Here is a 15,483-nt window from a genome sequence, read left to right as displayed (position 1 = left end):
GATCTAGATCTGAAAATTGAAAGGTTAATTAGAAAGAATGAGATAATGAAACCTTCAGACAATTGCAGAACAGCAACAGAGAGAAGAACTGGAGAACTCCACTGGTTTAACAGAGCAGAGAAAGACCCCCAAGCCTGCAACATCAGCCATCATGGCCTTGATGCAAGAAGGTCCCACACCGTACCCTGTCCTCAGTCTGCATACCACATTCAGTGGAAGAACCAGTTCCCACAAGTTCAGCATTTGCCCAGACGTCCTACGTTCCAGCCTTATTCACATGCCCTCAACTGTACTAACCTTCCAGAGAGGTTAATCTCAGCTCTGCTGAGATAAGCAGATGGGAAACTCCACAGGTCAGGAATTTGCCACTTAACTTTGAACAGAAAAGCTGAGATCAGAGAAACACAAAGCCTTATCACACATGCTGGATGCTGCACAGCAGAAACTGTGGAAGAGTCACATGCCAAAAAGCATCTTTCAGAGTGACACAGCACAAGCAAGCATACAGGCACAAACAGAAATGCCATGGGCTGCTTCCCAAAGCCAAGTGGGTTCATCATGAACCAACAACTTCAAAACTGTCTCCTTGATTTTCTCTTCTCTGTCTTTCCTATGTATATACTGCCCAACTCCTTCCTAGCCAAGCCTTCACAGTTGGATTCAAGCACAATGCTACAGTACAGAGACAAGAAGCCTGGACAAAATCATCATGCTTTCAAAAGATCAGTGACTTTATCATCATATAGGAATTGCACATCAGCTGCTTCCAGCTCTTTACTGGTAAGTTTTCCTGGACTGGAAAACACTAGAGACATTTTTGAATAGCTGAGCTGGACACTCATCACAGCCTTCATCGATCAGACTAAACAGAATACTCATACCTGCTTTGTGAGAAATGATTTACAGTATTTTGTATCCAGATGCTGAGCTTGTGAAGCCTGCACAGGTTTTAGATGCAGAGGTTGAAGGACCAAGCTAAACTCTAATGCAGAGCCAGAAAGGATAGTTCTTAACAGTCTGCAGCCTTACTGATGGTTAGAGTTCAGGAGATTTGTGAGGAGTGATGCCAGTACAGCTGATTCTACAAAGACAATGATCTGGAGAAGAGTTCATTTTGCCCTCTAAAAGCATGTGAAAAAGACAACTTGTCTATTCATATGGACAGAGATTCACTCTCCTGATCATCTTGGCCTGGCTACAGGCAAATTAGGCTGGAGAAATCTTTGCTGAAGAGATAACAGGAGTGTCGAAATGCATCGATAGGATGCGGAACCTATGTGGAAACTCCTCATTCACCAGGTAAGCTCTGTCAGACAAATCATTGCTTGAGCTCCTACCTTCCCCAGTCCCTGCAGAGGCGGATTCCTGCTCCTGTACCTCCCTCTCTGTCTGAGTCTCGGCATTCTGCAGCTGAGGCGCCAAGGTCTGGGTACCCTGCGAAGTCACAGAGGTGGGGGGGTTTCGGGGTTGCAGGCCTATGGCATTCATCAGGCCCATATCCCTGTCTGTCCTCCATGTGGCTCTGCTGGTTCTGAAAAGAGAGAAAAACAAATAAGACCGGGAGCATCGGAGGCAACATGCCCCAGCAAGATTGAAGCTTCCACCTGAGCCTCTTCTTGCCTCCACTCCAACCACACACCTGCTAGCCACTATGCAGATGAGGCTGGAGGGAATTGTGACCTGCACTTATTTACACACACACACAAACACCCCTCTCCAGCCTCAGCTGGCTGGTCTCTTGAGTTTTAAGCCAACAGAGTCTTATAGTCCACTCACCCTTCCACAGAAGCAGCATGTCTGACAGGCATGGATAGATATCCCTGCAGCACCACTAAGCCTGCAGAACAACTCTGTCTCGGGGTCACTGAGTTGAGTAGGCAACACAACATGCAGCGCAGGACCATAAACAGAGACACAACCTCCCTCTGCATGTCAGCAGAGTGGTTTTAACTCCCAAGGACACAGCCTGTATCCCTTCCCTCCTCTGGACCTCCTAGTTTGTCAGCATCACCCATGAATGCACTCCAGCAGGCATTTCTGCCCATTCCAGTTGGACAAGAGATATTCTCTGTTCTCAAAAGCAAACAACAGGAACCACCTCAAGGCTCATTAGCTTCTCAGAATCGAACAGTTGAAGTGTATGACACTGCAAGAGCTGAATCTTGACAATGCTTGGATGCTCTTTCCAAAATCGACCTCTGGCTGTTAAGTGCTGGGAATGTTAAAGAGATTCTAGGAAAGATTGCCTCATTCACAACATTTTTTCATAAGGTTTTGAAACCTGCCACACTTTTCTTGCTCTCTGAGTTAGTTCATTCTTGAGCAATATTTCTGTCTTCAAGCTGCTCCTAAGCCCATCATGCAAGACTGATATGTGCTGTCAAAAAACATGAGTAGTGGCAATACCCACTCACATGGCAGAGTAAAGAATCTCTGCTACTTATTTTTCACCTTCAGTCAGACCAAGGCTGTAGGAAAGCACAGACATTGCCCTGTACACCAGCTCATAACTTCCTTGGGATCCTGGAGCTCACAATTCAGAAACAAGACTGTCACCCTTTTGCTGAGAACAGCTGGCATACAGAGAAGTACTTGTCATGGGGGCAAGAAGCAAGGGACTGCAGCATCACCCTCGTGTTTAGAGTAACTAATGTGTGCATCACTGGACAGACTGGATGAAGCAGCCAATAGGGCTCTCAAGGGATTTAGGTTTATTTTTAGAGTTTATTGCTGAGAAACAACTGTCCCATGACCAGAAACTAAAGGGATGAAAATCAGTCACCAGGACCACCCAATGGATTTGCATTCATCTCTGTGGAACCCCCTGTTTCAGTTATCCTCCAAAGGCCATTTACTTTGCATGGTGTTTTTGAGGCATCAAGCCCCACACGTTCCTCCCGCGGCTTGCTCATGGATGTTACTGAGGCCGTGGATGACACATGTACTTCACAATCACTGGCAGCACTTTTGGGCACTGAATGTCACTTGCTGGAAGCAGGCCAGGTGACCCAACTAGGCAGTGTCAAAGGGGGGAAAAATTGCATATTTAAAGCTGCCAGTGCTAAGGGAACAAAGAAGAAGTGGTGCTGTCAGATGTAACAAAAGCAGCAGAAAGGGTCAGGTCTCTCTAACCCACACCCAGGAGACTCACCCAGGCCGCTCAGTGTTCCTGCTGCTGGAATGCACAGCGAAGACGTTCTCATTCAGCTGGTCCCAGTGGTACTCAACTCCAGAGTTTAAGGCCCTTGAAACACCAAAGAAGGAAGAAAATATTAGCATGACAGGACACTATTCCAGCCAGCACACATTACGTCCCCACAACATGAAGGACAGTATTGACTCCTGCCCTACAGAAACTGCAGATCTAGCTCAATTCACATTTTCGTTAAAAGGGCGCATCACCATGAACAGCCTTGCAAACATGGAGCGCTGTATTACCCAGATTGCTCTGGAATATTCCATTCATTTCAATTCAATATAAGCACTGAGGCACAGCAACAGGAACAGAGAGATTTTCAGGAAATGAAGACATACAACTGTGTGTATAAAATCAGGTTACCCTAACTCCAAGTGACTAAACAAAGAATTGGAATGGGAAGGCCAATTCTCTCTGTGGTGCCTGCCAGCATTTCCCGCACTCAGTAATGCTAAGTAAAACACTGCTCTTATTCGACATTTAGTTTCTTTGCAAATGGTTCTCATTCTACCTATAAATAAATCTCTATACAGCCCTCTCACTGACAGTCACTGTGGAGCAAGGGCAGATGTAGAGGATATTTTAATAAGTTTCCACAAGAGAGTTTGTACTGGATCAACTATGTGTGTCTGAAAAGTCCAAAACTTGAATTTTACAGCTAATGCTACTAAGTTTAACAGAACAGCCAATACTCTGGCAACCTTTCACAGTGCATTTCCCAAAAAGATATGTGAAGCCAGAGCTAGCTAACCACTTCACAGGAACAGGCAAGCTTAGCAATGTACAGCAAATCACATCATTGCTGAAGACTACGGGCAATCACTAACACTGTAAGTGCATCTCCCACTATTTCTAAGGCCCAACAGCTCTTAGACTGCAAGAGGATAAGAGTGAATCCATCTTACTCTGTGCCATACAGAAATGTCAGAGGACAGGCACACGCTGTGCAGTCCAAGGCAGCATGGAGATCTTCCACCTACTGCTGTGTCCCACCTCCAGAAGCACTCTGGGCTGCATTACCATGGAAGAGACTTTCTGTACAGTGTTTTGCCACGCCGTGCTGACACACCAGCTCCCTGTGAGCTGGCCTGCGGGTTTCAAAACGGTGCTGTGTACCACCACATGGCTCCTGGACTGCAGACACCTGATGGTGCTAGGTGGAGAGTTAACAGCGCTGTGCAGTGGTCAGCACAAGGCAACTTTAAAAAAAAAAAAAGTCCCTTCCAGACAGAAGGGAATTGCGTCTGAAGAGCTGGACTTGCATCACACTGCAGACAGTCTCAGAGCATGAACTAAGGGTAGTCCCATAATCTGAAGGAAGGATTCAGGGCAAGTAGTTGGTAGCTGGTTATGGCTCAGGCACAAACATGGTGTTTTACGTACATATAAAAGCTGTTGTCTCTGTAATGAGATGCCTCAGCAGAACTGGCAAGAACCCCAGCTTAGAGGATGCTGCAGGTCAGACATGCTGCAATAGGAGAGCTGTGTGTGCTGGAGGCCTGGGGCCAGGCTGCTGGGGTGACAGCACCCCAGGTCGGGACTAAGGGCAAAAGCTGGAGAAAATTAGGTCAACAAAACCGCGCATGGAGTCTACAGGAAGTAATCAGTCACCACCTTTTTTTTTTTTTTCCCCTGCTGAGCTAGCCCTGCACTGCATTATACCCCATGAAAGCAGCTGCCGGGGAGATGCTGATTTACAAAGGCTTCAGAGTTTATTGACAGATTAAAGAAAAAAGTTTGGGGTTTGGGGTTTTTTTTTGGCACTAAAACCATGCCAGTCCCTCTGGCTGCTCCATCCCCTGCCTAATATACTGAGACTTAGCTGTCACACTTTGCTGTCTGCAAAGTAGCACACTCCCTAGGCAAGTGAGATTTTCTAACCTGGTAGTCAAAATTTCCATAAAAAGTCTAGTTTGCTTGGTATCTGCAGCTATTACACAACAGAACTAAACTGACCCATGCTCTTCTCCCTCTCCTTCCACACTTCTTCATGCTTTCCAAAGTACAGGCATGGTCCCCGCAGCCACCTACACGACTGGTATTCCGGTCTCTCTGCAGGACCAAAAAAGTGGCTCAGAATAAACAGCTGGCAGTCCCTACTGCAGCAGTGAGCATCCTCACCGCTACCTTTCAGCAGACTCTTCCCTTGACCAGCTAACCAACTTACCCTCTCCCAACTCCACCTCTTGCAAAAGATTTCAAGCGATAAAGCCCTCACCACAATCTTTGTTCTCTTTTCATAGAACCATAGAATGGTTTGGGTTGGAAGAGACCTTAAAGATCATCTAGTTCCAACCCCCCTGCCATGGGACACCTTCCACCAGACCTGGTTGCTCAAAGCCCCATCTAACCTGGCCTTAAACACTTCCAAGGATGAGGCATCCACAACTTCTCTGGGCAACCTGTTCCAGTGCCTCACCACCCTCATAGTGAAGAATTTCTTCCTTATATCTAATCTAAATCTACCCTCTTTCAGTTTAAAGCCATTACCACCCCTTGTCCTATCACTACATACCCTTGTAACAAGTTCCTCTCCAGCTTTCTTGTAGGCCCCCTTGGTACTGGAAGGCTGCTATAAGGTCTCCCTTCACTTCTCCAGGCTGAACAACCCCAACTCTCTCAGCCTGTCTTCATAGGAGAGGTGCTCCAGCCCCCTGATCATCTTTGTGGCCCTCCTCTGGACTCACTCCAACAGGTCCACGTCCTTCTTACGTTGGGGACCCCAGAGCTGAACACAGTACTCCAGGTGGGGTCTCACAAGAGCGGAGTAGAGGGTGAGAGAGCACGCATGCATCTGCATCTCTCTGACCTGGAACTCTGCCTCTCCACAGCCCTAAGACCAATATCCAGCTTGCTCCCCATTAAGTCTTCCAGCCTTTGGATGATCGAGGCTACAGAAGTGATGTTTCAGACTGCATCAAGGAACAGTGAGGAAAGCAAATATCTGAACTTAACAGAGGGAACTGGCTGGGCACTATCTTTTATACGAAGATCATCACTTCCCTTCTTAATAAGCAAAGATTTCATCAAAGAAATGCTGCTATTGTATGGGTTAAGTGCCAGACCATGCCTGCATTAGAAACTTGATCACATAATCGCACCTTAAACCAACTTAAGTACACAACAAGATGTGTGTGACAACTGCAATTACCTTAGTTTAAATCAGATTTTCAATTAAGCTTAAAGATTTGCACTGGTTTAGCCACACCTATTTAAAACAGTGCAATCTCCCTCTTCAGAAAGCCTAAAGGTTTTTTAACTCCCATTGCAAAACATTGCCTGAATTTTGTAAATTAGCAAGCCTTTCACAGTACGTTTCCCAGGAGATTTGCAAATCAAGGCCTGACTATCATTTCACAGAAGCAGAGCTTACACTGGAGAAATGAATATTTTTCAGGTAATGTAAGCATTTAACTTTTGCTCCATCAAACTCTAGACATGGAAATGCTGGAAGCACTTTACATTTTCCAAGGCATAAGGTAGAAGCTCTGTGTAGCATGGAGCATGTTGCCACTTGGATGTGGATGCAGTAAGGAGGACATTTGTTGCCCCGGGCTTCAGGGTGAAAAATTGCAATTCTCCACACTGTGTCAGTCATGGACAGTGAAGCCCACTTAGTCAAGTTCTTATTTTCTTTCTTTTTATGGCTGTCACTAAGCTCTCTAAGCCCTCCCTGGAAATTTCCATTAGCTTTGTTAAATGCAGAGCTGCTCACAGCCTGGCTTTCCCAGCAGGGACCTGTTCCGAGATGGACTTTTCCTTCACGCCTGTGTCCAGCTCACATTATTAACGAGCTTGAAGAGGATGAAGGGCACAGACTTGCATGCTTTGCTGAAAGTCGAATAAGGATTCAGAGTGGAGCCTGTTAAGTACCTTAACAGCAACTTAAACAGCACCGCCTCTCCCTCTGCATGGAGGTATTACCTACACAGCTCAGGTATGGCCCGCTGAAGAAACTAGTACCAAGCTCTAGGAATTAATGACAAAATTATTCATACGTGACAAGAAAGCTGAAATACAGTTTACTGCATTGGCTTAACCAGTATTTGGAAAGTACATTGACAAAGCACAGGTCAGCATAAACCGACAGACATCTGAGTAACCCCCCACAGCTGGCATATCCAGAATTAGGAGGTGAAGAGGAGGAGGGAGTAGGACAAAAGTTCCCCAACTCCACCACAACAATACAGCTTGGAAGCAAGATGGCAAGACAAAAAACTATGATTTTCTAGTAGAGTATGCATGTCCAGGAAGGCATAAATAGCACTTACTGTCTTTTCACTTAAACCACGCCCAATACTGAAGAAGGCAGCAGCAGCAATGGGCAAATGCACTGCTCTCCTTCAAATGCTGCCACATGGAAAGGCCCAACAGTAGCACACTTGTCTGCTACAGCACTGAATTAAATTTTGGTTAAGATATTGCTGCCTGCAATCCCTTCTAAAAATATCAGCACAACCCCATTACTAGAATGAAGATTGTGGCAAGCCCAACATGGAGAAGACTAGCTGCAAAGCGACGCCATGCAGCATGCAGCTAGGTGGTGAATATCTGATTTTCATGCTGCCAAGGTTCACTTTCCCCACAAAAGAAATCACTCTTTAAAGCTGATTTCTCAAATATACTGTCCATTCAAGATCACTAAGAGCAAGCATACAAAACCAGGTTAGTTTACAAAGGATTTGAATTCCCCAAGATGTGCTTTCTTCCCTTTGTGTAAACTTGTCATTCTTAAACCATTCAAACTGTACAAAGGAAATATAAAGTGAGCTACAGAGAGCAAGGTGGCACTATGCTAAGGAACAGGAATCCATTGTCCTGGTTTGGGAAGGAAGAGGCAGCACACGGTATCTCACGCAATGCAATGCTCGGACGGATTCCAGATGCATCCTTTTCAGCAGCTCATTATCTCTTCTGCTGGCATGTGATGATCAGCACAGCAAGCCCATCCCTGGCTCCCATGATTAACTAGGCAACGGTATTGTCAGTACAAGGCAAAGTTTGGCACTCCCAGCAGCTGCCTGGATAGGAAAATAATCATTTCTAACACCCTACTTCATAAATATTTAGCTTTCTGTGCAGGCGATGAACCACATGCAGAGACAAATCCAAGTGAAAATTGGCTGCAGTGCAAACTGTATGGAACCAGCAAACGGGATTCCTGGAGTAGCTCTGCAGGGCAGTAATTCCCTTTGACCAAGGAAGAGGTTGCAGCTTCACTGGCACTGGCTTATTTCAGAGCACACCCTTGAGTACAGCCCATGTATGACTAGCCAGGAGAAGAGCATGAGACCGAGTATAGGAATTCCTAACAAGATAAGTCGTACAGAACAAAAGATCTGCAGTTTATGATTAACAACCACACAGACATTTAAGTGACGTATGAAATTATCCTATTCAACACATTAGGAGGAACAATGGCAAGATGACCCCTTCTCCGCAACTAGCAGCAGGTGCATTTTTACTCCCTGTACTGATACAGCCCACTAATTTTTCAGAATCCTGCAAGCTTCACCCACCTGGAAACCAGCAACCATGCAGAAACACATCCTGACACCCACCTGAATTGGCAAAGGTACTGCAGAAGCAGGACAGCAAGCAGCTTGGTGCAGCTAGTAGCCAAGTGTCTACTTCAGGGAGGATGCCAACTCAACACTATGCAAGATGATTGACCCCGTTTATTTGATTGTGCAGTCCTGCCAGCTAGGTTAAATACTGGGATTTTTGAAGAGGCTCTATTCAAACTCACACCATTTAAATGAGGTCAGCCTTATAAATTTGGAGTCACCAGTAGCTAATTAACACTTTTGTGTCTCAACAGCGTGAATATGCATGAGTTTGTTCTGCCCACCACTGGGCAACTAAAGCTGGATACAATCCATGCTCTTGCAGCCAGTGGATAAGATTTAGATAGAAGGCACACCTCTAACAGTCATCTTCCCTGGGCAAAAATGTGGTATCTCAGCTAAGGAAGAGAGTCATCAGTCAGCTAAGCTGTTAGATACCTCAAAGAGAGAGGGGGAGAGAAGAGAGATTAACACAGTAGGAAGAACCCAAACAGAATGGTTTCTTCTGATCCACAGGGTCACTACAGCTAAAACCCAAGTGACTTCCAGAGTCAGCATTTGTAACCTACCTACAGTTTGCGTGAGGCAGATGAGTAGACTCATAAAATGAGTTGACATGGAGGACGCATCAATAGAAAGCATAAGAGGAATCTGTCTTACATTCCAAAGGAGAAAGTCTTAAATGAAGAATCAGTCTTCCAACACATTCAACAGGAGTGATAAATGGAAATTAAGCACCAAGACAATGACAGAGCAGAAGGAGAGAGTTTTGTATGAAAGTCTGGATGTTCGATTACCTTGGGACCCAAGTACAAATATTGAGGTTGAAAGCACTGCACTTAAGGGATGCAAAGCTAAACAGCAAAACCTGTGTTGAGAATAAGGACAAGAAAAGTCCCTTACAGACGGCCTTCATGCCAATATCAATTCTCCTACCAAAATACCACAACAGTTTTTTAAAGCAGCTTTTCCCAGAGCTTTTTTACACCACTCTCAGCATGATGTAGGAAGTTGTAACTTGTACCTGAGAGAACAAGGGGAACCTTCTTAGTCCTGAACGTGACTCCTGCGCTACTGATGTAACTAGACATCAGCTACTTTGACATTTAGAAGAGATATATCCCAATATATCCCAATTAGGAAGGGGCATACTGATGCCCATACTTCAAAAATATTTGAATTAATGCACTACTGTAAGCAGATGGACAAAACACTTGTGCAAGGAAGACCCAGAGTTAAGATTTGCTCCTAAAACACTGATAAGATTTTTGTGTATCAGACAGTGCACTACACAGTAGTTTTAACACTATTAAAAAAAAAAAAAAAAAAAAGCATGTTTATGTGAATAAGAACATACCACCCAGACCAAATAGCCTGGAATGAACAAGGCAGAAATAGATCAAATAAGAATTTCCTGAACTTTCACTGATTTTCTTCTCAGTCAAAATCTTGCCAGTATTCCATGGTATCCTTCACTTACGAGGCTCCAACCACACCAAGTAGCACGTAGGGATCCGCTGGAAGGTAAATAACAGATTCCAGAACGCAGAGCTTTAAGTTTCTTAAATAACGACAATTTAGCTTGGTATCACCTTAAACCAAGCTCTAAAGATGGATAACTTGCTTAAAGTCCTCTAAAAACCTAAAGCCCTGTTAATTGCTTAAAGTGATTACAGGCAGCCTATACTCCAAATAAGATTTGAACCCTCAGAATATCTTAAGCTCTTTATGATCTATCAGCTCTTCCAGTGGCTTAAGACAATTTAGGATGTTAGGAGTCTTTGGGGGAGCGCAAATTGCTTAAGCCTTCTAAGGCCTTAAAGATCTTAAACTGTTGCAAGTCTCGAGAGCTAAAGTCACTCTTTAGTCATCTTTGAACTTTCACTAGCGTTTTAGCAGAAACTAACATTTACGTTGATTCAAAGGTGACTTTGAAGTAGGCTTGTTTTGTAGATCTTATGCCAACAAACTAAACCAGGAAAATGCATTTAGAATAGGAGAAATCAACTTCAAAATAAACATTTAAAATTAGCAAGCATAGCAAATGCTTTTTTTTAATACAACATTGCGATGTGCATACACAAAGCTGCCAAGCTCCAGAACCAAGATCTTGGCTTGGTCTAATCTCAATGAGATCCACAGGGCAAGCCAAGTTTTATATTTTTAATCTTCACCAGCTTTGAAATTAGCCAACTGAAAAGTGCTATATTTAGCACACAGGGGAAACCTGCTTAAAAAAAAAAATTGACAAAAAGCCCAAATCCACAATTATTACTCATATTGCTCATAGTTTGTAGACATTGAGTTGAGACCATTTACAGAACCAGACAGCTTGAGCATTTAAAAAAGGGAAAGAAAACGAAGAAAAAGTTTACTGTTTTATTTGCTAGCTGGATTCAACCACAGTCCTGCTAGAAAACACAGGTGTAAGGGACAACAAATAGAACTCCACAAATAAACTGGATCAAAGTCCGGAAAATGAAAGATGATCTTATTGGAAAGCCAAGGGCGTAAACAACCAAACAAGGAAGGTCTAGCATAGACTTGTGGACAAAAGAAAGGTTATAAGAAAGCAGGATGGACTGGTGCTGCCAAAGAGGGAAAAGACATTCTAGAAATAAACATGAGGAAAATGGTACTAGAATGAAAAAAGGTCTATTCATCTGTGAGGCTAAGGACAAAAATCAATGATGACTCAAAGTGGACGAGATACTGAATTTTCTCTGTCAAGTCTCCACTTAAAAAATATCCAAGGGTGCTTATGGAATTAGGGAGTAAGAAAAGAAGCCAGACATAGCAGCTAGTTGTACTCATTAGGAAAATTTAAAAAAAACCAAAAAACAAACAAAAGTTAACTTTTTTGAGCCATTCACATCTGATTTTTAATATGTTACAAAAAACCGAGGAAGTGACAAAAGGCCAAAAAAGCCAACTTAGCAGCATTGTTCAAAAAGAAAGCCATACTTAAATTGACAATTACTCTCTCCTAAGCATAACTTTTATCCTTAAAGACAGTAATATAACAAAGAGAAAAAAGAAGATATATGAAAACAATGAAAGAGTGAGCCACACGCAGTAGGCAGTAAGTCAAGTAATTGCAAGCATGAAATTTAATTGCTTTTGTATATAGAATTAGAAAAAAGTAAAGGAAGCAAAGACAGCAGGTGTGATCTGAATAGATGTAAGTGAAGCATTTAGTAACTGTAGAGTACATGGCCACACTCTTAGAAAGATTGCTACCCAATCTGAGAACCTGTAAGGACCTGCAGAAGCCCAGTGACATAGTACACAAACTGGTAAGTAACAGGTTAAGTTTCTTTAACACTGAGCTCTGTACCAAGTTCCCTTTCTCATGGTGGAAAATAAATGTCACTAACTAGTCAGTGCTTCAGCATATCTTGAAGAATTGGGTGAGGGAAATGAACTTGCTAATACCTGAAGACTTAAAGCAGCTCTCAAAATTTATCTCTAGGATTCATAGATATATTAAGAGGAATTTTATGAGGGCATCTTCCACCTAATGCCATCATTCATCCTGGATATCAAATTCACATACAGAAATAGAAATGGAATAAAAACCAATATCAGAATGGAGATACTGTTTCAAGCCTCCATATTACCACTCTACTTCTCTTGCATCTCAGTGACTGAGCCTCTTGGCACTCAGGATACCTAGGCTTCCCTGCACAATTTGGAAATAATTCATATCAGTTTTTTTCTTAAATGCATGAATAACAAAATCCAAATATAAGCCTTCAGGATGCATCTTTAGTGCAAAATTGGCCGTCTTCCCCCCTTTTCAGTCCTTTTATCAATCAAAATAATCTTTTACCCTCATTTAGAAAATTTAATGTATCTTGTGGTTAACAGGCAGCAAAAGTCCAGGACATGCATTCGCTTACTTGGTCATGGTCAAAGGCCACTGTGCAGATGCTGCCTTTCAAAAGGCCATTTGCAGGGAGGACTCAGACATAACCAGTATCTCTAGCCGCCCCAGTTAACAGTTGTGAAAACATTCCCTGTGCAGGGTTGCTAACATCCATCCGTTACACACGAAGGAAGACAGCTCCTCCTTCTGTCTCTTCATTTACTCCATCCTCCAGAAGCTATTCTTAAAAGGCAAACAATGCACCAGGGCTTATGCTGCTGGGGGGCATCATTGCTAGAGGCTGAAGAGCCTGACAAATGGAGCCAGCAAGCAGAGAGACATGACACGCCAGGCAGCTGGATAGATCACCATCTCTCTACCAGCGCTGATAACTAGATGCAGACACATTGTCCCCATTACTAGATGAGAGGATATGCAATTCTCAGAGGAAAAAAAACTGGATTGGCATGGACAGACAATTGCAATGATCCTCTGCAAAGCATAGGAATTTATTGTGACGACAATTTTCCCAGAATAATTTCACGTTAGAGGCAGATCTCACCACAAAGAATTAAAATATGCACACTGCTTAGCACTGAATCAATCTGAGACTCTCCACACCTACTTCCCAACGAGAGAATTCCAAGGGATGCTGCCTCTGAACCAGATACATCTTCAGGGGGTATTTTAATTCCATTACCAGAGGCCCTGTCTGCTGAAGAAATCCTTCCTCTCTTGTGGATGCCTGCATTACATAGCTAACCCTAGACAAGGTGCTTTGAGTGCTTGGTTTTGAAACAGTATTCTCAGAACACTGAGGTTTTTGGATTAGTATTTTCAAAAGCACGTGAGCACTGAGCCCTTCCAGAACCTGCTCCTGAGCACGGGGGGGGCACTCAAGATGAAACAAGGAAGAACAGATATTTGGACCCCCTGCCTTTCTCCCATGGCAGTCATCCACAAGAGAAGCCAGCAAAGGGCAATAAACAGCAGGCAGTCTGCTCCTCCTCACTTTCGGTCTCACCTGTTCATATTCTACAAGACAATTAATGTTTGAGAAGCCCTACCGGGGTGCTTCTGAATGTGAAAGCTCTTCTTAGGATGTGACAGGATAGGAAAGGTTATGAGCACTAAAAAACAAATTCCTTTTTAATTCAGTCGAGGTGTTTCTACTGTACAAGACACTGTGGATTTCATTCCATGCTGCAAAAACCAAAGATTCAGGAACTGAATCAAACCTTGAACTACACAGAGCCAAGACAGATGTACAAAACTTTAGTGAGCATTAGGACTGGTCACAGTTACAAAGGATGTCAGGCAGCATGTGGTGGGGGAGAAGCAGCCCTGAGGAGGCTAAAAAAGCACTAGCAGCCACACAGAAAAGTCAGTGTGCAGCAGGAGAGAAGAGGGGCGGGGGGAATTCACACTGCTCTGTACCACCTCCCGCGACAGACCTCCAGACCACAGTGAGTAGTACATGGTAGTTCACTTCATTTGCTAAGTGGAGTACACTACCTCAAGTGGCATACCTAAAGGGATCCCCATTTTCATGTGGCACGGCTCTCCCAATTAACGTTAGTGTAATGAATTTAGTGTCTTGATTTAGCTCAGTGGTGCCCACCCTTTAAAACGTGGCAGCCTCAGAGCCTTTCAATACCACACTTTTGGACTGAACACAAACTCATCTTACATCCAAAAAGCACAGACTACCACGTGGCAATGTGAAGCCATGTGCAAGCACATAGCAGACTAGTGATCTAATATGTATGCAAGTCTATCAGTTGGCAACATCTATACACTAAACCATGACAAGAGTGAACTACAGGACCCTGAAAAAATGAACAGGCTGTCACAACCTCATACAGACTGCAACCTGTTTCCAATCCACATCTGAGGGCTTAAACTTTTGAGCAGGACTCGCCTGTGAACCACAGACCTGAGTACCCTTGCTCCAGCCTATCATCACTGCAATTGGTTAAAAAGCAACAAGACAAGCATGAAGCATCCCCCAAAAACACTTATACTACCTATGATCTACTCAATTCCATTCATTACTCTATGCACCTTCAGGACTTGCAGATGCCTTTCTTCATGTCAGCTTCCTGCACTTTGCGCTCTGTCCCCAACAGTCACTTCCATGAACCTTCTCCCAGTGACTCCTCCTCTTACATGGTGGCTGGTGATTTTTTTCAAACAAAAATGAAAGATCAGACTTGTGAAAAGTAAATTGCTTGTCCTGCTGGTCACTTGCAGAGGAAGTTGTTTCCAAAAGCTGGGTTCCTGTCCCACAGGAACCCAGTCCCCTGGGTTCTTTCACACAGACCATTCCTCAAAAGGACAGTAATTCAGCAGGAAAAGTAGACAAAGTTTTAAACAGGTCATAGAGACCTGCTCTAAGATGGATAGTTTGTTTATTTGCAAGCAAGTGAAACCAGCAGCTAAACAAGCAAAAGAAAAGAACACATGAAGGACAAGCAAACACTGCTGAACACCAGCTCCACCACCTTTGCTATTCGTTATCCTTACTCGGAATAGTATTTATTCACTGACAATTAGGATCTCTGGGTTTTCAATACAAGTTTGTATCTAGTACTGCATGTTCAAACTAACATATTAGTAAACTACGTAAGTTGGTTGGCCTTTGAGTGTTTGGGAAAGGAGGAGCTTTCCTGATGTTACATTAAAAGTTTATTCCAATTTAATCACATAAAAAGCAGAGCAAACAAACTGATGCTTTTCAGCAGCACAGTTTAGTGAGCTGGGTGTCACCCTGAAACCTAAGGAAGTGGGTACACAACTTTCTTTCCTTTACCCACCACAACGCAACCCTGCTAGGGGTTATATCTTTGGCT

The 15,483-nt window shown here is 43.6% G+C and overlaps 1 protein-coding gene across 4 annotated transcripts in view; it reads right to left on the bottom strand.

Moving 5' to 3' along the window:
* The window catches only part of AMBRA1 (autophagy and beclin 1 regulator 1), a 141,373-nt gene that overhangs the window by 8,829 nt on the left and 117,061 nt on the right, over nt 1-15,483 (bottom strand). For all 4 annotated transcript variants that reach the window (XM_076344549.1, XM_076344550.1, XM_076344548.1 and 1 more), the window contains 2 exons: nt 3,152-3,244; nt 1,338-1,531 (listed from right to left, as the gene is read on the bottom strand). In XM_076344549.1, the coding sequence (XP_076200664.1) occupies nt 1,338-1,531; nt 3,152-3,244 (287 nt within the window). The remainder of the gene's footprint in view (nt 1-1,337; nt 1,532-3,151; nt 3,245-15,483) is intronic.

Source organism: Aptenodytes patagonicus, chromosome 7 (genome assembly GCF_965638725.1).
Source record: "Aptenodytes patagonicus chromosome 7, bAptPat1.pri.cur, whole genome shotgun sequence".
NCBI classification, from domain to species: Eukaryota; Metazoa; Chordata; class Aves; order Sphenisciformes; family Spheniscidae; genus Aptenodytes; species Aptenodytes patagonicus.
This window is presented reverse-complemented; position numbering and strand designations above follow the sequence as displayed.